A 24,005-nucleotide genomic window follows, 5' to 3' on the forward strand; every position below is an offset into this window, starting at 1 on the left:
GTTAAGAAATAATGTTTCCCTCACTCCCGTTCTTAATGTCTTAATAAGAATATTTAATTCTAATTAATTTTATGTTTTCATTAAACTTATATGCATGAACATAATTTATGAACCAGCTGAACAGTTATTGGAAACCAGAGAGCACTAGATAACCGTTTTATCCTAGCATATGGCTCTACATCAATGATTATCCACGACTATACATAAGATGATGTCCTTAAGTTACATTTTGTATTGTATCCACGTATCATATTGTTGTTTAGAAATGTACAAATGTTCTGTGATTTTTGTTCATATTTAATAAATCACAGAAGAGAGGACTATTTTCACCACGAGACTGATACTTTCTTTAAATTTACGCTAGACATTGCAGACTACCGTATTCTCAGTGAAACAATATTTCTGGAATTGTTTCAAATTAACCCACACCAAAGTTTATTTCATATTAATCATGTTTACAAGCAATATTGTCTGCGCTGATCACTACGTCAATTAATTTTGGCCTAGTTTGATTATTCACATTACATGTATTATTTTATTGTTGTGTTAACTGTTGTACTATAACAGTAACACTTCGGTTGGACGCTATCCGTGAACTAACTGATCTGACTTTGAGGATTTTATGGTGGTTCTATACAAAATCATTATTGCCTACCTCATCTAGGGAGAAGGTATTTATATGAAGTAAACTCTGGTGTTCCGCTGAACAACAATCAGGTCTTCACAAATAAATCAGCTAACTAAGAGAATGTAATATCAATATATTTATTGTATGTCCGTCTGGTTGGAAAGTAAAAGTATTCGTCCCAATCGCGCGATCTGAAATCCATGGTTTCGATCCTGTACAAATCCATTACTATTCATCACTAGAGGGCCCCAAAATGGTGAGAATCAGACCTTCAACGTTTATTCAATGGCTCTCTATAGATTATATCAGGTTAATTTCATCTTTAAGTTATAAGAAATCTATACTAAACTACCATAAGTTATACTCGTAGTATTAAATTTCCTGTTACTTTATGCTTTCTCTTTTACAGTTCCCGTCAATGTGTGAGAAATTGAAATTTACGTTCTTTGATTGGTATGCTTATATTATATTGACTCTAAATAATTTATATGCTCAATAGTTCATGGATTAAACTATTTTCAGGATTTCTTTAAATTTTCCTACAGTTTTTTAAAAGCATCATTCTATAATATTGTCTAATGAGAGTCTAGTTGTAACCAACGGGTTAAAAGGAGACACACTTGGTCATTCATCGTTTTTCTGCTTCAAACATTAATTAGATGCGCTTCAATGGAATAGAAGGGGGTATGAATAAACATACTTATACTTACTTACTTACGCCTGTTGCCCATCGTGGAGAAGCACAGGCCACCCACCAGCAATCTCCATCGAACTCTGTCCTGGTTAATCCTTTCTGTTTGTTTTTAGTTGCTATTCATCCTTTTGATGTATGCTTTCAATTTTCGACGCAGTGTTTACTTTGGTCTTCCTCTTTTCTGTTTCCCTTCAAAATGCTTCTGTCAGCTGTCCTGCATTCACGGCTGTGCAGTGTGGTCAGTCGTATGAATTCAGCATGATGTTGACAACTTTCTCAGATACATCATTATGCATAAGAAATTTTCACGAAGTTCTCATTTCCATTCTGTCAAACGGTTTCTCATAATCAAGAAATTTGATGTATAGTGACAATTCCATCTAATTCATTGTTCAACAATGATTCTCACTGTCGCGCTTTTGGTCTATACACGACTGGTCCTTACGGAATGCGGCCTGTTGATCTGAAAGGTGGATGTCTACCGAATCTTTCATGCAGTTCAGCAACACTGTTGAAACTCTTTCCTGATAATAATAGTAGTGTCTGCTGCTTTCCCACTCTTGATTTGTCTGGTGGCCATCTTGATTTCTTCCGAAGTTGGTAGAGTGACATCTAAAGGAAGGTCTGTAGGTGTTCTTTCGATGTCCGGTTGATTCAGTCGAGCTAGCCTATTAATAAGTTGTTCAAAGTGTTATACCAATCTGTTCCACTGTTCTTGGGTCTCAGTGATTGAATTCCGTTCTTTGTTCATGACTGGTGACTCTGGTTTATTATATTTCTCTGCTAGTTTTTTTGTTGTATCATATAGTTGTCTGATATTTCTTTTTCTTGCAGCTTTATCCGTTGTCCTCTCTAAGTCTTCCATGTATTTCCTTTTGTCGGATCTAATGTTCTTCTTCAACTGCGTGTTTTCTTCTATGTATTTGATCTGTGGCTTGAATCAAAATGTTCTTGGTTGGTTGTTGTTAATTGCTGTCTTCTGATCCTTCTTTTTTTTGAAATCCATTCTTTATGATGGCGCTTCTTTTGGCTCACAACCTCCTGACACGTTGAGTTTTGTGCTTTTTTGATCTTTATCCATCAACTTGATGACTTCCGAAGAATATGGGCTTTCACCGTGAGGTCTCATAATTCTTCGTTCAACTCTTGATGTAGAGTTTAAGTCGTTTAATTTTTTTTCGGTCTGGGTATACCGACTACATCCCAAACCCTTCTCTTTTAGCCGGCAGTAACCTTAGAAGAGCTGCAGGTGACGTTAATCATATTTTGAGGAAAATTACAATGTTGATCGACTTTTTGCTCGAGTAAAAACAATCTTCACCAACGTTAGACTGAGTACGATTAGTGGGCATTTAAAAATTTAAACGAGATCACTTAATTCATTTACACTGGCATATTTAATACAATCTTTCAATAAAGTTTTCATTTTCGCCAAATTATATGTAGCTGTAAATTGTAAAAGATACTGTGTGAATTTATTAAGTATAAGAATCCCACAGAAAACACCTGATTGAATATATCCTAGACTGATCAGCTAGACATATTTGTATTAAAGTATTTGTATTCACAACAAAAAGCAAGCCTATTATCAAGTACATAAAATAGCAAATGTACATCATCTGTTCACAGCTATTGAGCAGGTAGGTGTTTTTCAAAAATCCTAAACGAGAATAAAATATACATCAGTATGGGATTGTGGAGATTGTTAATTTTTTCATTGAGATCATGAATTAATATTAAAACACCATTGGAAACCTGCAAGCACTAGATGGCCGTATCGTCCTAATATAAGACTCCTCAGCTCAATGGTCTTAAGATTTGGCGTATGCGCACGAGACCGAGGGTCCTGGGTTCGAGTCCCGTATGCAGAATCGTATATGTACACTGCAAAGTAGTTCTATACTATATATATATATATATATATATATATATATATATATATGAAAACTACCAGAATTTTACCAAATATTCTCATGAATACATTTTTCAAAGTAATTAAAATAAACTTGACATTTATCTAATTTAAAATAAATAAAATTAGATTGTTTATAAACACAACTAAAAATTGACTTATCAAATTAAGGCGGTTCAAGTAAATTTCGACTTTAAGCAATAAAATGTTACAGTAATGAATGTCAACAGTTCTAGTTATAAAGGGCCCTGAAACTGAACAAGCCAAAAATAAAATAAAACATCTTCTTTTTGTTTAATTATCAACTAATCAATAATGCTACAACTATGATGACTAAAAACCGATGTACATAAATAAACTCATGGAGCACAATAAAACCATAAGCAGGCGAAAGGTAAATCATACAGTAAATAATTCCCTACTCCTGTATCAGTAAGCAAGTGTTTACCAAGAGTCGTTTTTATTTTTATGTTTAATACACTGCGTACCTTCTTTTCAATTATTCAGGGATCGTATTGGTTATAATGATCCTATAGGAACTGGGGTTATTTCTATATCACAAATTTCTGCTTTTCGTGATGACACTGATGGTTAGTTGTATTGTTGTCTCATTGCCTCTACTATCATGGGATATTATTAATAACTAACACATGTAGAGTAATACTTCGTGGTTTTTTTGATATCATACATATTTTTCGTCATGTAACATCTACTTTAATCATAGATCACGTGTTATGGAATATGTTGATATATCTTTTTATGTATATAACTGACACAATATGCTTCAGTCATTTCTTTATCTGCATAATTTCACCATTGATATTTGTCTAACAGTGTTCTAGATCAGAAATTGTGTAAATTCTTTTGCAATCAAATCTCACTTCTTTCATTTCATACCGTAAAAATTTAACCATTATTATTTGTCTACTGTTAGCGACCTTTATTTTTTCGACAAGTCAAAAAATTAAAAAAAGGTTATATCTATTACTTAACAATAGGGTAATATTGAACAAAATATGACAAGTGAACCTTTATCACTTCTCAATGTGGAATTATCCCAGTATCATCTTGAAAGTGTAAAAGAGTGATTTAATTCATTTTGCTTCCAGTGTTTATAATATCATAAATCACTGAAAATGAGAGATGGTCTTCACAATTATCCATCCTACTTATTATTTATATTAAGGGATCGAGGTTCTAAGGATGACGCAATCGGGACAGCTACAATAAGTTTAACTGAAACCTCTTCACAAGGAACCAATGGTATGTAAATACTACCAATACACGGTGGAGGTTTCACATATATTTAGTTTTTGTTTATACTAAGTTTATGTGCACAAAGCTATGGTTCTATAAAGAATGCATGTTAGTGAAATTTTAATTAATTTAAATAGTCAATAAATTTTCTGATAAAGATTATTTCATAAATACTACTAACATTCACAGTTAATTTTCTGCTAGAATTTGTCCATGTTATAATTTACTAGGGTCTTATTGAATGTATCCCATTATGAATTCTTTTCTGTTCGCTAGAAAAAATGAAATACTCACCATCTTATAACTTCAAAATGATTTCTTTGAAAGTTTTTATGTAAAATTGCAAGTGGTATAATTCAAACAGAATTAAAGTGATGACACTTGATGACTGTCCTTCTATATTGATAATTGAATTAACTCAAACTATTTGATTACGACTCGGCGACCAAGGTATACCATTATTATTGTTAGATTCATAGTCTATGATCGAATTCAACCGTTACATTATCTGCGAATAATTGACCAACCTAGCTATGCAGTGGGAAAAGACTGTGTACGAACCTCTTTTTTCTCAAGCTATATTTTAATGCTCACAACTCATGAGGTAAAAAAAAAATTGACTGGAATAAATAATCTTTAGTTACAATACCATAATCCACGTAATAACACAAGTTTATCATCCGAATAAAGAATAACAGTGAAGTCAGTAAAATACGATAAGTTACATCGTAAAAGGATTGACTATTTTAAATTCTTTAGTATCATATTATCCAGTCTTGAGTGAGGATTGAGTTCTATCTACAGTATCATAGTGTCGCTACTGATCTACAAGACTCACTTCTACCGTAGTCTTTGAGGCAGCTGAAGGAGACAATTGCATCTAGGTTTCAAGCTTAATGAACTTGTCAGCACTGAGTCTCTGTCATATTTAGGAAGACGTTGTTTCACGTGAGATTAGCAATCATGAGACCCAGTGTCACAAAAGGAAACATTAGTATTAGCTATTCAGGAGGTGATTGATTCTTTAGAAAACAATGATAACACTAACTGCTAAACAAACCAACTGTTATTACTGACAGTATTTTAGTGATAGTTTTCTTGCGAATTTGAGTTGGTTCAAAAATCGGCGAAAAGCAAAGTTCATTAGATAGTTATTTCAAACTATATTCGAACTTGAGCAGTTCACAGTTATAACGTAGAACCTTCAACTCTACCGATGTACATGATGTACTTAAACAAATTCATCAAATAGCCATAACTGGAACAGAATCACATCACCACCTCAGTTGTTGAATAAAAAATGTCCTTGACATAGTTTCTCTGTATATGTGACAAATATTTATATGCCAACCATTTTCTCACTCAATCATTTTTTAACAAATTAACTTGTTTCCTTATATATTTATATAATTTATCTTGTCAACTAACTTATCATCGATGTTTAGTTAGAGTTTTGCTTGGTGTGCACACTATTTTCTTATATGCATAAGCTGCTTGATTATGTGTGCGTGTGGTCATAACATCCAGTTAATTCCATCAGTTAATGTATGTCTATATTTTTGCATTAATATAGGTAGCGAAGGTATGCTGAGTTATACATTTTCGGTTTATGGATTCACATTGCGCTTGCGTCATTCTGTTTATTATTTAGTCAGCACTTGCTTTGTATACCGTTTACACTTGTGTTTGCAATTGTTACTCAGTTATCATATATATTGCATGCATATAAATATACTTAATACCTGAATGATTAAAAGTTACTCATGGGGTCGTCGTATTACAATGCTATTTATGAACAATCTGAATCAATCAAATAATATTTACTTGCTCATCCAATTGTTGTGTGTTCTATTGAATTCTCTTTTTTTATCCCATTTCATTTATTTTCAAGTTGTACAGTAACAAATATTGATATGTTATATCAACCAAGTTACTTCATTTTAAATAATTTCTTTTACTAAGGGATAGTAGTAACATTTTTATTAGGTCTATTTATCAGTGAAAAATGATAATATCGATCTCTTAGCCGTCTGTTTAACCTTCTACGACTCTTAGATGCTTAAATCGGAATCAAATAAAACTTAAAGTTCTGTGTCAATGATAATTTTTTTTTGATTGAAAATAAAAAGTTTTTGATATGATTACTGCAGGTTAAACTTGAAATCTCAATAACTTCTAGAGAATATTTAATTTCTCTTTTAGACAAAATGTCGTCAATCTCTATTTTTGTGAGCTTGGTAAATAATACAAAACAGGCATAAACCTGTCGACTTCTGCGATTAACTAGAAGCCGTCATTGTTCGAACACATCTGACCTATTTCTTTTTGTTCCTATGGCTTTTACAAGAATGATTACTGACAATGCAAAGTATACTAACATGTGTAAATATGTTTGTGAACTGTTTATATGCTGTCCAAACTGATAAACCAGTTCTTGTTTAGGCCAGCTAAACAACTAGGTCAAAAGTCCCTACATCTAAATTGAGGTAATCTAAAATATTGAATAATTTAGTTAGCTTTCAAGCTTCAATAAACGAAATTCGGTATGCAAAGTTCGCTTCGTTGCTGCGTCCCAGTATTAATAATATTATAAATCAACTTTAAAATCACTGATACCTAGTCAATATCTAAAAGTACCAGTTAAATATATTCTTTTACTGGATATCAATCTATGTTTTAATTCAACTGAAGCTTTGATGTTATTTAACATGCTTCTATTCAGAACCATATTTTATAAATTCCTAAGCGATTGAGTTACGGTACCTCTAAGATCCGTGATGGAACGACATATACCGGTCGCATAAATTTTTCTATCATATTATGGCTCCATGTCATAAACAGGCTACCTGTGTTTTTTCCATTGGATCCCCAAACTAAATAGATATCTAGTCCTATCATTAGACTAGTCAGGAGTAGTATTCTACAACTTCACAAGGGTTTGCGTCTTGGTTTTCGATGGTTATCAAAGTCAGTCCGTGAGATAAAACGTGAAATACGCATTCAAAAATATGTACTTATTCATTGACGAATAGTCCCCAAAGTCCCCATTAACCTTCATTATTTCGTTCCTGACAATAATACCTCGTGCTCTATCGCATGCTTCTTGCCTTTTATGTATACATATGTATACGTTCATAATCTCTATATACAGGCTTCTTACCAACATTTGGTCCAAGTTTTATCAATCTCTATGGTTCTCCAAGAGAATACAGTGATCTTCCGGACAAATACGAAGCATTAAACTTAGGCAAAGGACAAGGTGTAGCATATCGTGGTCGTGTTTTGTTAGAGTTATCAACTGAATTATTAGATGAACCAACAGCTGATTTGGTTAAACCATTGGAACAAGATAAAGTCGCAAGAATCCAGGTAAGTTTATATATATATAATGTTTTTGGTTCATTTGCTATTGGTATCATGGACGAACATTGTTGAGGGTTTCTATATTATAGCAAAGAGCTTTCCTAATCTCCATGGTCTTTATTATTTGGTTGTCAGACATTTTATCATAGTTTCATTCTTTCAGTTTTCACAACCCATATTAAATAGGATTAGAGAATCCACACCGATTTACAAGATATAGTCAGGTTGGTACATAAAGGAAGAGAACATATAAATTAGTAAAGGTACATAACTCGAACAAACATAATTCAGAGATTAATTTTAATGAACATTTGTAGTACAGTTCTTAGTGAAGTGAGGCTTATGTTGTTTTTCAAAACTTGTTATGAAAGATAATATTTTAAAGTATAACATTATTGATGGAATACATACTGTATTAATCATAGAAGTATTACTATTAAGTCACATACGCCAAAGCGACATATTATGCATTTTAAAATGGTAGATGTTGCATGTTTCCTATGGAAAGTACTTTAAACAATATAACCTCAGGGTTCACTATGGTTTCTCACATTGATGTTATGTTTAATATTAATAAAATGGCTGTCATTGTTACTGTTTAAGGCTTCTGTTTGTTGAAAGATTGCATAATACACTTACTTCCTGGATAATAACGACGTCCATTGAAGTGGCAATAATATTTCTACTGAAATCGACCTGAGTATTGGAATATATTCAAATGAGTAATCAATTTTTCGATTCTAGCTGTCCTAATTTTTGGCAATGAGACTAGACGATAAATCACCTCTAGTATTTTTCTAAAAATAGGAAGACAAATGTTGAATTTACAATCGTGTAATATTATGTAGATGGATAGATCATGAGTAATTACAAAACGTATGAAGATATACAAATAAAACAAACTAACTGGTTTTTAATAGCCCGACTTTTGTCTACTTCATATTCATTTGTATAGAAATCCTTAAGAAGAAGAAAATACCAGTTGTATGTTGCATTTTTATCAGCAACAATGATTGAAGAAAAATCTGACGGACCAATTGAATTTGAAATCAGTATCGGTAATCATGGGAATAAGTTGGATGAATCGGTCACACCATGTGCATCAACGACACCACCAACAAATCCTGTATCAGATGGATTACATTACTACTATTTACCATGGGCTGATGATAAACCATGCACTATGGTTGATTCTCAATGGGAAGATATATCATTTCGTTTAGGTGCAGTTAATTTATTATTGAGAATTGCTGACCATTTGGTAAGACAACATTTACAGATGTATTTATAATAGTATATTTGTTTGTATATCGTTTGGTAAGGTTCCATGGTTACAGACGAACAAGAGATGTCAGTAATATGAAGGTGTATCGATACACCTTGGTAAATTAATAATCAATTCACAATTACATTATAATGATAACAACTTAACACAAGTCAGAAGTGAGAAGACAAAATTTCACAATGCAGCTTTATTGTTTTTTAACAAAAGGCAATCAAATAAGTAAAATCATAGTATACATGATTTATTACGTAATAATATATGTGAATTATGTAGCTAAACAACATCACAAAAATATAAGTCAACTTTAGGAAGTAGTAAAATTATCTCTACCAAATCTGTCAGTAGATTAGTGATTCACATGGAGATTATCAGAATGAACATATATTTATCTGATGTTATGACTTTCTCTGAAACTATTACAGACAAGTGACTTTTCCCAATTACTGACAGTAGTCAAATAGCTTTGAACAATATTCTTGTTCTAACATGGAACTCAACAATAGTATACTATCATTGATATTTTAAAACAAAATATTTACAATGCCCAAAGTGTTAATCAGAATAGGGCACATAATTAAACAATACTGTTTTTAGTATTTAAAGCTAAAAGCTGAATATTCTCGACCGACTTGTAATTTAGTTCATCTATGTATGATACTTAATTATGGTGAGGCTGTTGAACGAACGTCAAACGAAATGCAAGCATTTTAAAACTCTTTAGAAATGATTTTTTTCTATTGCTAACTAACTTGGAACGGACAACCGTCGGGAACCGAGAATCACCTCTCGTAAAGTTATAAGGTCACCTGCGCCCAACCATTGGTTTTGGCCATATGCGGGTATTTTTTGAATAGTCCTATACACAGACAAAACCGATTTCCAGTTCGGCAATTCGGCACTACAATACATCCTACAATAAATTTCTCAGCTGTGTTTCTATCAATTTCCATTTGTTTTATTATTATTTCTTAAATAAATAAAACAATAGGAGAGAGGAATCAGTCATTTAATGGTTGCCATTAAAGCGAATCTCCCAATAGAAACTCAAGCACAATTGGCAATCTCTTCATTAGATGAATTTATTATGGATTGCAAGTAAGTGTTGTTGGAGTTTATTGTTATTTCTCATAAAATAGGAATAAAATAAAGGATTCCCTTTTTATCCCACTGTGGTTTGCACCTATTTTGTAAGCTATTTTTATCCCACTACAAATGATGTATATACTAGAAAATATGCAAATACAGCTAGTTGATAAGCACTAATGTGATCATGGAATTTTTATAAACAGAATAGACAATATTAGACCATTTTCTGACAGTGTACAGTTGCAAGAATGATATTTTTTAAAGTCTGCTAAAGGTTTCTGTTTAATTGTGTTATGTTAAACGGTCACTGGAATATATCTGACGGTAAATTACTAATCAAAATTTGTGTCACCCCATTTAAACTACTTGACTATTTCCCTAGTTTACATAAAAGAATGATATAAGCTACACAACCACTGACAACCGGGAGGCACTTAACAGCTGTTACGACTGCGTATGAGACCCCTCAGCAGTGAGAGGCCATAACTAGTTGAGTTCAACCAGGTCAAGAGTGTGACAGTTATTCAGTCCAGGCGATGGGAGGTGGTCGCGGATAACCGCGAATCGATTAGAATTAGATATTTACAGAGTTAGTTTTTCGCTCATCGGCTTATAGATTAAGCGTTTACAGCGAGACCGAAAATCTTGGGTTCGTTCCGCATGAATGCTCACTGCCGAGGAGCTCATTACTAAGTTGAAACAGCTATTGAGTCTTTTCTGATTATTGCCTAGCTAAAACTAGAACACTATGTGAATTATGAAAATTCTGCCATCTCTACGAACTCATAATTAACTATTTGTTGTAAATATTGAAAAAAACATGATTTCACAGATCACTCTCAACAATGAAAATTTGTAAGTGACTCAAAACGCTGATAACTGTTTGCATTCAGAAAATATTTATACGGCAAACCTCACCGACTTAACCACCACTATAGCGCAAATGTTTATTTCACATTTGAGATGACAGATCAAAAAAATATATAGATAACCACTTTACAACTTTTTTATATTACATTACATATGTCGATTGATTCATACTCACTTTGCATTCTGTTCTTCGCAGATAACTGGAAATGTACGATATTTGAATAATAACCTTGGGGTTCAAGCACACTTAACTGATTGATCCCATATATAGTGGAATTTATATTATGGATTTCTCCAGTCTAGCTACTATCTGAAAAAATAATTCTTTAATGTTTATATTCTAAACAACAAATTTTCAACATTAATTATAACTTTTTTTCCATTTCAGTCATCCCTTACCACAATGGGAACCTGAGAATATTCCTCAAAATGAAATGGATATACATTTACGTAAATTACGTGAAGATCAATTAAATACATTACGTGAGCAAGCAATAAATACAAGAGAAACTGTTTCTGAAATTGATGATGCATTAAAAGAATTGAAATCTTATCGAGAAACTATTCTTAATTTGGCAATCGAAGTAAGTGGTATCCTTGTATAATACAAAGAGCATGTGAATGTTACTCATTTTGAAGTTGCTTTACGTCTTTATTTAACATCTATTAGGGTAAACATTGATAATCACAGATTATTCGGCAGGTGGTCTTTTATAATTTGAAACTATTGAACGACGCGTGGCCACACTCCTACAAGGGATTGAATCGTTAATCTTTATACCTTCCAGAAAGCATAATATATGCAGATTACCTAGTTTGATCTCAGTGGTTTAGATTTCTAGCTTCAGTTAATTCGATAGGAATGCGACCGATTGAACATTAAAGACAGAATCCATCATCGAATGACCGTTGTATTATATCTTGAATTGACTGAGCCTCAAGCAACTGAACTTGGATTCTATTTTACTTACGAAATGTTACTATTTTGGTGGCGTTTTGTTCTCTGAGCTGGATGGTTTGGTCGTGGAGCTTTCATCGTTCTTCTGAACGACATCATCAGCACAAACTTCAGAAGAACGATGAAAGCTCCACGACCAAACCATCCAGCTCAGAGAACAAAACTCCACCAAAATCATCCACCTGAGCTACAAATCTTCTCCACCATCTCGAAATGATACAATACTCTCTCTAAAACTTAAACACACTAGATTTAATTGTGCATTATATGTACACAGTTCATAATTGTAATAAGTATGGAATAAGATTTAAATAGTGACACAGTAGTTACAGATACACAATGATTCTTCGGTTGGTGTTGCTCCATCACGTTTACGGTAGTTGGTGTTAAACAGGTTTTATGAGTCAAAATCCATTTTTTTAAGAATGCACTTGTAGCTTGAACCGTTCTTTACTGATATTATTGATTAAAGTACCAAGTTGTTAATATTACACTTTTACAAGGATCGCTATTAGTGTGTGGTTTATTAGAACTTTCTAAAACGTCTGTCAACTTAGCTAAGAGTGTGAACATTAAACTTAGTTATTATAGTTTATGTTTTTTGATATTACGAAATATTCTCTGTCGCTCGTATTCGAACTGGGAACACAGGTTGGAACCCTATTTGTTAGACATTATGATTTACTACTTCAGTGAATTTGAAGTTAAAGTAGAAGGTCTCCAGGTTGTATTTTCTTCGGTCACTTGGTTCGAACATTATTTATAACAGACCTTACACTAAAATGTCTGTTTGTCATTCATCTTCTCAGCAGTAAAAAGTGATTCATAGATAAAAAGAAATCTTTTGTCACTGTCTAAACTAATGTCTTTTTATAACGTCTATACATGTATATTAATATTGAGTATTAATACAGATAAGTATTTAAAAATACTTAAATAGTACAGATGTATTTATATGTCTATCTTTTTGACTTTATACACAGCCACAAATGAGTATACCAGATATTATAATATGGATGTTAAGCGGTGGTAAGCGTACCGCTTATCACAGAATACCAGCTCATGAAGTGTTATACCATGACAATGAAGATTACCGGGGATTAAAATGTGGTACAGCACAAACAATCAATTTAAAAGTATGTTCTCTTTGAATTATGTTTTTTTATTCAGTTGAGGAGATCATGAAAAACTAGTTCAATGTGACAGATGTTTTTCATCAAAAGCTTACTTTAATAGACAAACTATTGAGAAACAAAGTACTGGACAGCTCGGTCATTCTATTTTAAAACACCTTCGTTTAGTTCACCTACTGTACTTCCAGGTACTGAATCCAGTACACTCTGGTTTGAAACAAACTATGTTACCTTCATATCATGGTCATCATTCAGGGCCTTTTGTGATGACTATTTCATTCCCCATATGAGTGAACTCTTATCTACAAATTCTACCTTGAACATCGGTAATTTTGCTTCAGGTTTAGTCACTAATGAGGACATTATTATTATTTCACTGATTTAATTAACAATAAAGTTTTGTGTTTTCACAACATACACTACTTTAACGTACAACAAAACTACGTTTTTACAAAGAGAATTATTTAATACTGTTATAACGGACGAAAAAGTGCGTTTTACTTATGATTACTGCGGTCGTCTGTTGACTTGATAAAGTGATAACTCTCAAAACTGAATTGACTGACACAGTGCTTTTTAGTAATTAAAAGTTAAGAGAAGAATATCCACGGAACAATTCCCTGATTTTTCATCAAAAGGTTAGTGTATTAGGACTGTGAAGACTTTTTTGCCCCACCATGATTATAAATAACTTACCTATGGAGATCAAAAATAAACTTGCTCATATCAAACAGTTTTGTATATGTTTACTTTCATATATTGCTGCATATAATTGTCTACAGAAACCCACCTTATTGAAAGATGAAAACAAGCCAGAATGGAAAATTCCGGCTCAGTTACGTGTTGTTGTATGGTTTGGTTTAGAAAAGGACCGTACTGCATGGACAGAATCGCATACTGAGGCAAAACTCCAAGTTGTTGCAGAAACGGTATGTTAATTATATTCGCCTGTTCAACTTTATTACTAATGGTTCACTTATTTGTTTGAGAATCACCATAAATTAGCTATAATATGAGTCTGTGTCACATGATAACAATATACTTGTCAAATCAAGTCAGTAAAAATGGGAAAAACTGAGATGACACAAATTTAGACACAGAGCATCATGATTCCATAAATTATGCCGTCAGACATTAATATATAATTTACAGATATGTGTTTGTCCATTTAATTATTTAATTCAAGGTCATCGATAGGGTACCAATAGGTCATCAGTCACCAACTAATTACTATACAGTCTGTTTCTCTAACATCGTTATTCGAAATGCTATTTCCTTAATAATTTTGATAAAATCAGTACATGACAATCTTTAACATACTTGATCAAACAAGAAAACACACCACATTACCTTCAGAATCACATCCCTTTTTGTGAATAGATTGAATGTCATTAAAACGGAAATCAGACCGTTTACAAAGAAACAAATTTAGCTTATTATTAGCAAACATTACCATGTTAAAAACTCTCGGAAAACTGTTTGATTATAAGATAAAAATGGACAGCAATATTTGAGAATATCGATCAATCAACTACTATCCTTAACTTTAACGATTAGTATGAAAACAAGTTAACAATATAAGTTGTTATGTTGTCCTTGTACAAATAGCATTCGGTTATCTTGAACATATGGATATGATGTGAAGATTAGCTCAATTTGAAAACAGTTTTTATCCTCGACGTGCATCATCTGCTGAGAAACACATGAGGGCTAAATGAATATCTTGTCCCATATTGTAACCCCTGGTTCGAAAGGATCCAATGTTTTTTCAACCATTAGGTTGGAATTTAATGGTCCCCATTTCGACTGTCAGTTAATTTGAGATATTACATTATGATTATTCAACGTAATTGGTGATACTTGTATCACTTTGTATACGGTTGACCTCCATTATTATGTCGTTAAACCTACAAATGATACAAAATGCTAGAGAGGATGAACAAGTGGTTATTGGGTTATTCAAAATAACTAAATAATTAATTTTTGTGTACACTTTTCCTGCAGGATTTATCACTAATCTGAATTACGCGACATCCTGGTTGACCTAACTTATATTAGTATTAAGGATTAGACAATATTTTATTGGTCACTCGCCATTGAATGGTTGTTAGTTGCAGACGATTAGCTAAGTAATAATAGCTTGATTGCAACACCACATGCATTGATTTCAAATTCGTCTAAAGCAGTGTATCTCTTAGAATTCGAGGTACTCTACGATAACAAAGACTAGCTAGTATTCAGCAGAGATATAGGACTTTCTGCTCATCACCTCTAATCATAATGCTTTGTATATAAAATGTTAAGCATCAAACACTAATACGGTTTAGTCATTATTATTATTATTATCATTATTATTATTATTATTAGCTTTATTCAATATTATAATTTTGGTACAATATAGAATTCTCAGCGCAAAGTATTTCAACAAGTTTCCGCTTCTTTCTTCTTGGTCGGTCCTGGCGATAAATATTGAGGAATCATCAGTTAGATGTTAGCACTTCAGTGAATGAACAACTGAATAATGTACATTCTTTTCGTTGTACATTGCCAGCAACCATATTGTCTCTTATTGAGTTTTCTGTAACTTTGACAACGAAAGGTTGTACACTTTTCAGAAACGCAGCAGAATAGGTTATGCGATTAATAAACATAATGATATATTAAAACAAACAACAATAGATAACTTGTTGAAATATCTAGATGGCAGGAACAGGTAGCCCAGATGCTCAAGCAGGCCGCCCTATTCATATCATCCTATCAAGATCATTAGCGTAAATCATTAACATTTATTAAACTGTCTGTTGATAAACGCAACTAATGATAGCTAACATCAATTATCAGTACTTACTCACTAGATAGAAACGATTTAGCCATTGAACATCCTGGTCATATTTGTTCAAGGTCAGACTCTCCATTAGCAATGAATCGAGATGAATTCAGACCAAATTCCATCAGTCTCTTTAGATAACCACAGTTATGATCTTAAGCGAGCTTAGTCATCTGGTACACTTATAGAACTGAAGTAACTGTTTGTGATAATAGAAATTATTGTGTTTTAAAGTCAATCGATCTAATGTATACTGTTGGTGACTAAAGAATATTTGTTTTCACCAGAAGTGTTGAACAAAATATCTATGAAATGTTTCTGCGTTTACTCAATATTCTTTAATATTTAGTATGAAAATCAAGCATCAATTGTTGGTAATTGGGTGACTAAACGACCACCGTTAACACGTCCATCATGGTCTGATAATACTGGCCGAATTGAATTACCCAAGGATTCTATTCAATTACCAACAGGTTGGGAATGGGTTGGTGATTGGTATGTTAGTCCAGAGTTATCGTTGCTTTATAAAAAGGTGAGCATCAAATTTCTTTTTTACAACACAAAATTTTAGAAGTCATTTCGAATCATTCACTTAAAATCAATAAAAAAGGTATATTTTCACTTATTCTAACTAAAAGATCTCTGTTCATGATAAGCCACTAAATACGAGATGGATCTTATGCTTTTTCAATTTCTCATTGTGATTAAAATATACTAGTGTATGTGAACTGTTGTATGTGTATGAGCGGTCTACTCCTCTGATCAATCTCGTCATCTACATCTGTGTGTTTGGGTCAATTTAGGAATATATATGTACGATAGAGATGTGTACATTTGTATCTTCTTCTTCCCGGTATGGATACCTAGGGAGTTCAAGATTTCTTTATCCACACAGTGATCTGGTCAGGCGTTTGGTAATCAAACATTTAAACTAAATCGGACAATAGAATATAACAGTTTAAAAACTTATGAGTGACGTAAGAGTTATTTCGTAGTGTTTTATTTTGAGACTACTTAGATATATATATTTTTAAGATTTACTATGAACAAATTTAAAAGTGATTTTACAGATTATTGAAGCTTACGCTTGTACTGTTCTTGATTCTAACCTGAACGGTTTTCTCACGCTAAGTATCAATATTTAGTATTAAACTATTTCTTGCAAGTGGGAGAAGTGTCAAGTTGAAGAACTATGTTTTGTAGACAGTCGTATTTCGCGTGTGTGTGTATGTATGTATGTAAAAAAACGAAGTAGGTTTACATGTCATGGTACTATTGTGAGTAATGAAGTATTGTGTTATTCTTTCGTCAGGTCAAAGAACATACTGACAACCTGTAAACTTTTTTAATCGCATACGAATTTGAAGACGGAATTTCTGTAAATGAATTTGTAAATGAAATTAAACAGAACTCATTCCAGTAACCTCATTCAACTGTCAATACATTTAATTATTAACTCCATTTTAAAGAGATTAAAATGTATTTTGAGGAAATGAACCATCCTTAATATCATTTTATTACTTGAATATCTAACTCGTGATGTGAATGAATAAACTTTTCTGTTAAATAAATAAGCTTTCAAATATTATTGCATATTGATTAAACCGGGAGTTGTATGGTACCGTGTTATTTAATACGAATGTTGCATAATTAACTTAATATTGTAATCGGTTTAGTTCAGAAGTGAAATTCATACAAATCATGCAAACTGGTCACATTTTTAGTTGTATTGATGATATCTTTTGCATTATTGTTAATATGTATGAAAGGTAGAAGGTACATTTGTCATTTTATGAGGTTCTTTACAGCCTTTTTGTGAATATATTAGAACCAGATATCTTCATATCATAAAAAACTGGTGATAATTTTTAAATATAAAGAAATTTATTCAATTCAACAACACTTAAACCTGATCTCCTTACTAATTAACAATAAATAAACGAGTCAGTTGATGAAGGATTCGTTTCAAGCTCCATAGTATATGCAAACAAATTAAAGGTTTACATTAGATTGCTCAACAAACCAATTTACTAATCGAAAGAGCTAATCCGTGTCAGGTAGAGACAGGTATCTACCTCAGTACAATGGAAGATAGTCACTCAGTTTCGCCATCAGATTTAGGTGCCGGCTGGTTCATTGGTCTAGGGGTTAGGCGTTTGCGCGAGAGGCTGGAGGTCCTGGGTTCGAATAACGCGGGGGGCGGGACCGTGGGTGCGCATTGCTGAGGGATCCCATAATAGGACGCAACGACCGTCCAGTGTTCCCAGGTTCTCAATGATCGTCTAACATCAGTCGGTTCATAATCTCAATCAAAAAAACCATTAATTCAATCAAGGAATTATGCTTTGGACAACTAATCAATTTTCTTATAATTTCTGTAACTAAACATGCTTCGATAAGTAGCATTTACACATCATCAACCACTGGATAACAACTAACTTAATATTAACAACATTAAACATTTCATTAATAAAACTTTGTTTAAATTTCTGCCAATATAAGTCGTTTCATTCTATAGAACACCAATCATATGAGTTCATTTTATGAATTGACTAACTAATGGAAATTACAAAATAATAAACAACGAAATTATTTGAATTTTTAACCATACCACATTCCATACATTGAGCATTTAATGTAATGAGAATATTGATGGTTTTCGCTAACGGTATTATTAGTCATTTATTATGTACGAATTTAATTCGCGTTAATCATTCCCCATTGACAGTAACTATTATTTTATCTATTTCTTATATTTGATTAAGGATGCAGGAAAAACAAGTTTTGTTGAAGAATTATTCTATAATGAATTTCGTACCCCAACAAGTCCATGGAAAGTTGCTGAACCTGCATATACTGATGCACAAGGAGAAGTGAAAGGTGAACCAAAAACAGTTGAACTACCAAGTGGCTGGACATGGGCTGATGATTGGAAAATTGATTACAATCGTCCATGTGATGAAGACGGTTTTGAGTATACCGTAGAAGCATCTACAGGTGGTTATGTTGCAGCTGAAAAACTTTATCATATGTTTCGTAGGCGACGACTAATACGGTCACGGATACTTGGTGATGTTGGTGTACCTGTTAAACAAGAAGTGAGTACATTACTAATGTTTTGTTTGATAATAGCGTCGTTTCTGTGCATTCATGTTAAAAAGCCGTAAAAAGATGATAAGCATGTTTTGACACGAAAGATTATGTTTCTTCAGAATTCATCTCTAAATATCATCAACCGTTCACTGATCAGAGACCCTGTCTTCTTAATATTAACCAATTTTATTTTATTCAATATTTTGGACGCTTCTAATCCCAATCCAACGTACTTAGTGTGAAATCTTTAAGTATCATCTTCAAAGATTCTTAATTTCAATGATATTTTTAAACGAAAGCCTCTAATTAGCAATAATAGTAATAATAATAATGATGATGTTCGATAGATCTGGGAATTTTATGATGATCTCCACTTTACATATTGATCAACAACTTTAAAAAAACAAGCATATATGACCCTTAAACGTACGAGATCAATATATAATATCTAAACTAAATAATGTCTACTACTCTTTTCACTTCAATAGTTTGTATCATTTTTCGAAAGTTTGTAGCAATTCCACTTCATTTCTGAAAAGAACTTTACATTTTAGTTGACCCCTCTGTATTAAGTGAACAAACCTGATATTCAAACTGATAAGTCATAGATTTTGTAATGTCGACAGAAAACTGGTTAGAGTTAAAAGAAAAAGTTGAAACTTTATTGTCCCCGTTATATCTTGTAGTCAAACTCTTAAGTATTGATTTCCTAAACTCTTCTTTTGCTCTTCAACTTTGGACGTAAAACAGAGGACTTGTGCTTTGAGAGGAATTTCACATACAAGATCATGAGCGAAAAAACCGGAACTTTATAAGACCACATGACCTTCAGATTTGAGGATCCTCTTGAAAGAATCTTTAAAAAATCTCGGCTATAGCTTAACTGAGAAACACACAAAGTTTATGGAACCCAGATTGATCGGAATTTTTTGAGCACTTTCTTAACCTCTGAAGACTTTACGTAGGAATTAGTCAGGTCTCCTAGCATTAACTACAATGCATTTAGCAAGGACAGTACAGATTGAAATTATATCACACGAACAATTAAAAGAGTGAAACAATCAATAGAGTAAACGTGTGATAACTCAAAAAAACGAATTAACGACCTTGAAAACCGAATAGTATCAAAATGGAAAATGATAATCATGATGCTAAATAACAACAGATTTAATAAGATCAATACACAGTTGAATAAGAGGGAAATCCAAATGATATAGAATGTATTCTATCATCCAAAATTTCTTGACGGATGATTATACATATACATATATATATGTAATAGTTGACTGAGATGGACGGCTATTTTCCTGCCAGAAAATGCCACAATATTGGTAAATACATTGAGTATTCCATAGATACGTATTTAAATACTTCAGGATCTCGTATCCTTAATTCTCTGTGGTAGTTTTAAGCAATAACAAGTAAGATTTTCAGTACTTAAAAATGAATTCTTCCCATTTCAATACCTTATGGTAGACAGTTTCAAGTGACAACCGATAAACTGGATTAGAAACAATGATTAAATGCTTACACTATTTCTGAATTTAGACTTGTAATTCTAAAAGAAAATGTGAAGGCCAAAGTCAGACAATGTGGCTAGGGTTGATGCCTTTTTATATACGTAAAATCTAATCAAATGAAGTAATTGACGAGGAAGTTAGGTTATGAAATTGGTATTAAATGACTAAAAATTAATTTTTTTCTAAATTATAATGTATGATGATGCAATCACTTATTTTACTGTTTATGACATTATCTTGTTTACCTAATATTGTTCAGTCTTATGTTTCGGAATTCATTAATAAACATTGCTTTTTCCCGTTTCGATGCTTTTGTTATAAACGGATGTTCGACTATGAAAAATAAATTCCATGAATACAACTCTTTAATCAAGAATCATGTGTTACCGCATTCCGTTTCTAGTTAGTTTGTATATAAGATTTAATGATACAAATGGAACTAATGATGTGATAACCATACCTGAGAATCTAAGAAATGGGTAATTAGCGAAGTTTCTGAAGTTATAAATGTACACCACTGGATGCTAAACAATTGTTTAATAGTGAGACCTGAAGGTGTTAGGTTCAAACCCTGGCAGTTTTGTGGATGAACACTGTTGACGAATCTCTTGCTAGAGCGGAACAGACATCCATTGTTCACTCAATCTTATTAATACTCCCAATCCGTAAAATGTTCGTCCATGAAACTATTAAATCATAAAGATCATTAATTTAAAGGTGGTCTACATTTAAGTCATGAATTATCTACATAACTGGCGAAAATCAAAGACAACAGTTTTATCCGTACCTGAGACTCATAAAAATTGCTCACCAGCGACCTCTTACTGGATTCAATCTGTCTCTTTAAAGTTTCACCGTCACTTATATTACTAACCCATTTAATTATAATTCAATGAATGGCTCAGATTATTACCGTGAAATAATTTATGGAACAGCATGATTTTCATCTGATGATTTTTTTCGATTAGTTACTGTCTCAGCTTACTGTGAAGGATGTTTAATCGATGGATCCATTGGTCAATCTCTAATGAAATATTATGAGACTCAATTCTGATCTTTGTCCTAACAGTAAAAAATCTCTCTAAGAAGCAGCTAATTACTTATGAATTGATCTTCACCGTGAAGTTTTTCCATGAATCATCAATATGATTTGTATTTACTTACTAAATCTCTTGAATATAGGTACTAAGACAAGTGATAGCACATGATCAAGTAAGGTTTTGTGTCTGTTTGTGTATGTGGCATATGCGTATGCATGACTGTGTAATATCTCATATAGGGGTGAATCGTTATTTATACATGTATATGCCCTTGTACTTGCTTATATCAGTGTAGTGGAATATATATATATATGTAATGTCTAACATATTTCAGTGTACAACATGCTTTAAAATGTTTATTTCGTTATACTCTTTATATTTCCCCTAAACTGTTTCTTGATGTGTGTTATATGATGAGAATGTATTGAATTCATGTTTGCAAAATTTAGATGTTAGATGTTAGTAAACTACAAAACTTCAAATTATTCAGTTTCAAGTTTTTATCTAACAGGTTTTGGACTGCTGGCCTCTTCTTTTTTTTCTAAATATTTACTCTAGGATACTCTGTCATTTCAAGTTGATCATCGGTATAATGATTTTAACCAAAATTCTTTTTGTTTTATCATTTTCACCATTGTTTTCAACTTGTTTAAAAATTTTTTTTCAAAAATTCCACAAATGATTGTCAGTAGTTAAGGTAATAAATTTCATAATACAGTTAGCATTTAATTAATCAACATATTTCAACTTTAAAGAAGATTTAACAATTATGCTAGTGAGCATTGAATATTCATTTTATAATATAAGAGACTATTTCGTATAGATATAATTATTTCTAAATTAAAATACATGGATCACTATCCATCATTGTTCACTATGGAGTATAAAGTGTAAAGCTTATTGAAAGTAGATCCAGTCGATGACAAATTCAATACAGTTTTTTACTTCTAAACATTAAACAAGAATATATAATAGGTATTCGGTGTGAACATAGTATCTCAATTATTTACTATTATTGATAATGATGATGATGAGGAGGAGGATGAAACTAAACACCGACATCCATAAACATATAAATGATCTATAGGTTATCAGCTGATACTGTTTTCTTTGATTGTTGGTCATTAACTGAAGTCAACAGCGAATAGTTTACAAACTGTTAAAGAGGGATGGCGGTCAGAAAACCAGTATAAGCTAAGACCTAATAATATCGTTTAGAATTACTTACATGAAATTCAATTTGTATAGTTGAATAAATCCTAAAAATACCAACTAATTTGAGTCAACTATATGTTCTAAGCACAAGGAAAATGCATCTGCAAAGTAGTTAGCCTAATTTATAGTTTTAGGAAAATTAATTTGTTTATCGAAAGTTATTATTTCCACATAATCAGTCTGAAGAGGGAAATTCTTTAAATCTATTAGAGAATATCAGATGATATTCCTTGGTTCAATCACTTTATTTACTTGTTGACTAACTCTTAAACGCTTTCATGTAACCTGGTGTGATCGGTCTTTTAGATGAACTTTAACTATTTTCTCGTGTAATAAATAGCTTATTATCTGGAAAAAATTCGATGACGATTTATCACAGCCTCTAATCATTGTGCTTATCAAAATTCAATCTCAGCTTATCTCAATATCATATTTATAAAACTAGAAACTATCTTATCTGTATTATCATCTGTATGTCATATTATCACCTAACATGGAATTATTATTGCTGCTCGTGTTTACATTAATTCATGACATTTACGCAATTGCATCACTCAATCATCATATTCTAATTTTAAGAACATTCCACTCACGTTATGACATTCGAAACTCACTGGGCTGTATTTTTACTATTCAATAACGTAAAATTTTCCTGCCTTTAAGTGAGTTCGTCCCATCTTATTTCCATGTCATTTTTGCCCTATTATTACACTCATTCGCTTATTCGAGGTCATTTTTTTATGTTATTATACCATACACCTTTTGTTTCAATATTACCTCCTACTATGTCTGTGGATTTCTCTTACTCTACTAGCTGATTAGTAAAGATTACATTCATCGTATCTATTTGCCCACATGCTGCATCATTCATTACCCATAAACATTATTCAATTACTGCAATTAATATTCTATTCCAGCCATACTACATATCACAACAAAAAGGATACACTCTTGTTCATCGCAAACAAGTCAGTCTCACTCGTTGACATCGATAATATGTATTGGTATTTTTTATCATGCCTTAGTACGGTTTGGTAACAAACGAATATCCCTTAAACAACATAATCCACGCTAGACTTCACGATCGAAAAGGAATACGGCTCCGCTTATCACATCTCCTAGTC

At 32.3% G+C, this 24,005-nt stretch overlaps 1 protein-coding gene across 2 annotated transcripts in view; it reads left to right on the forward strand.

The window, feature by feature from the left end:
* MS3_00008110 (uncharacterized protein) overlaps positions 1-24,005 on the forward strand; it is a gene marked incomplete at its 5' end in the record, with an annotated part of 110,369 nt that overhangs the window by 51,602 nt on the left and 34,762 nt on the right. For both annotated transcript variants that reach the window (XM_051216457.1, XM_035733046.2), the window contains 11 exons: positions 1,038-1,081; positions 3,742-3,824; positions 7,643-7,860; positions 8,810-9,115; positions 10,128-10,234; positions 11,484-11,679; positions 13,037-13,189; positions 13,969-14,115; positions 16,363-16,545; positions 18,779-19,111; positions 21,809-21,838. In XM_051216457.1, coding sequence (XP_051067047.1) covers positions 1,038-1,081; positions 3,742-3,824; positions 7,643-7,860; positions 8,810-9,115; positions 10,128-10,234; positions 11,484-11,679; positions 13,037-13,189; positions 13,969-14,115; positions 16,363-16,545; positions 18,779-19,111; positions 21,809-21,838 — 1,800 coding nt within the window. The remainder of the gene's footprint in view (positions 1-1,037; positions 1,082-3,741; positions 3,825-7,642; positions 7,861-8,809; positions 9,116-10,127; positions 10,235-11,483; positions 11,680-13,036; positions 13,190-13,968; positions 14,116-16,362; positions 16,546-18,778; positions 19,112-21,808; positions 21,839-24,005) is intronic.

The sequence above is a fragment of the Schistosoma haematobium genome, chromosome 4, assembly GCF_000699445.3.
Source record: "Schistosoma haematobium chromosome 4, whole genome shotgun sequence".
Classification (NCBI taxonomy): domain Eukaryota; kingdom Metazoa; phylum Platyhelminthes; class Trematoda; order Strigeidida; family Schistosomatidae; genus Schistosoma; species Schistosoma haematobium.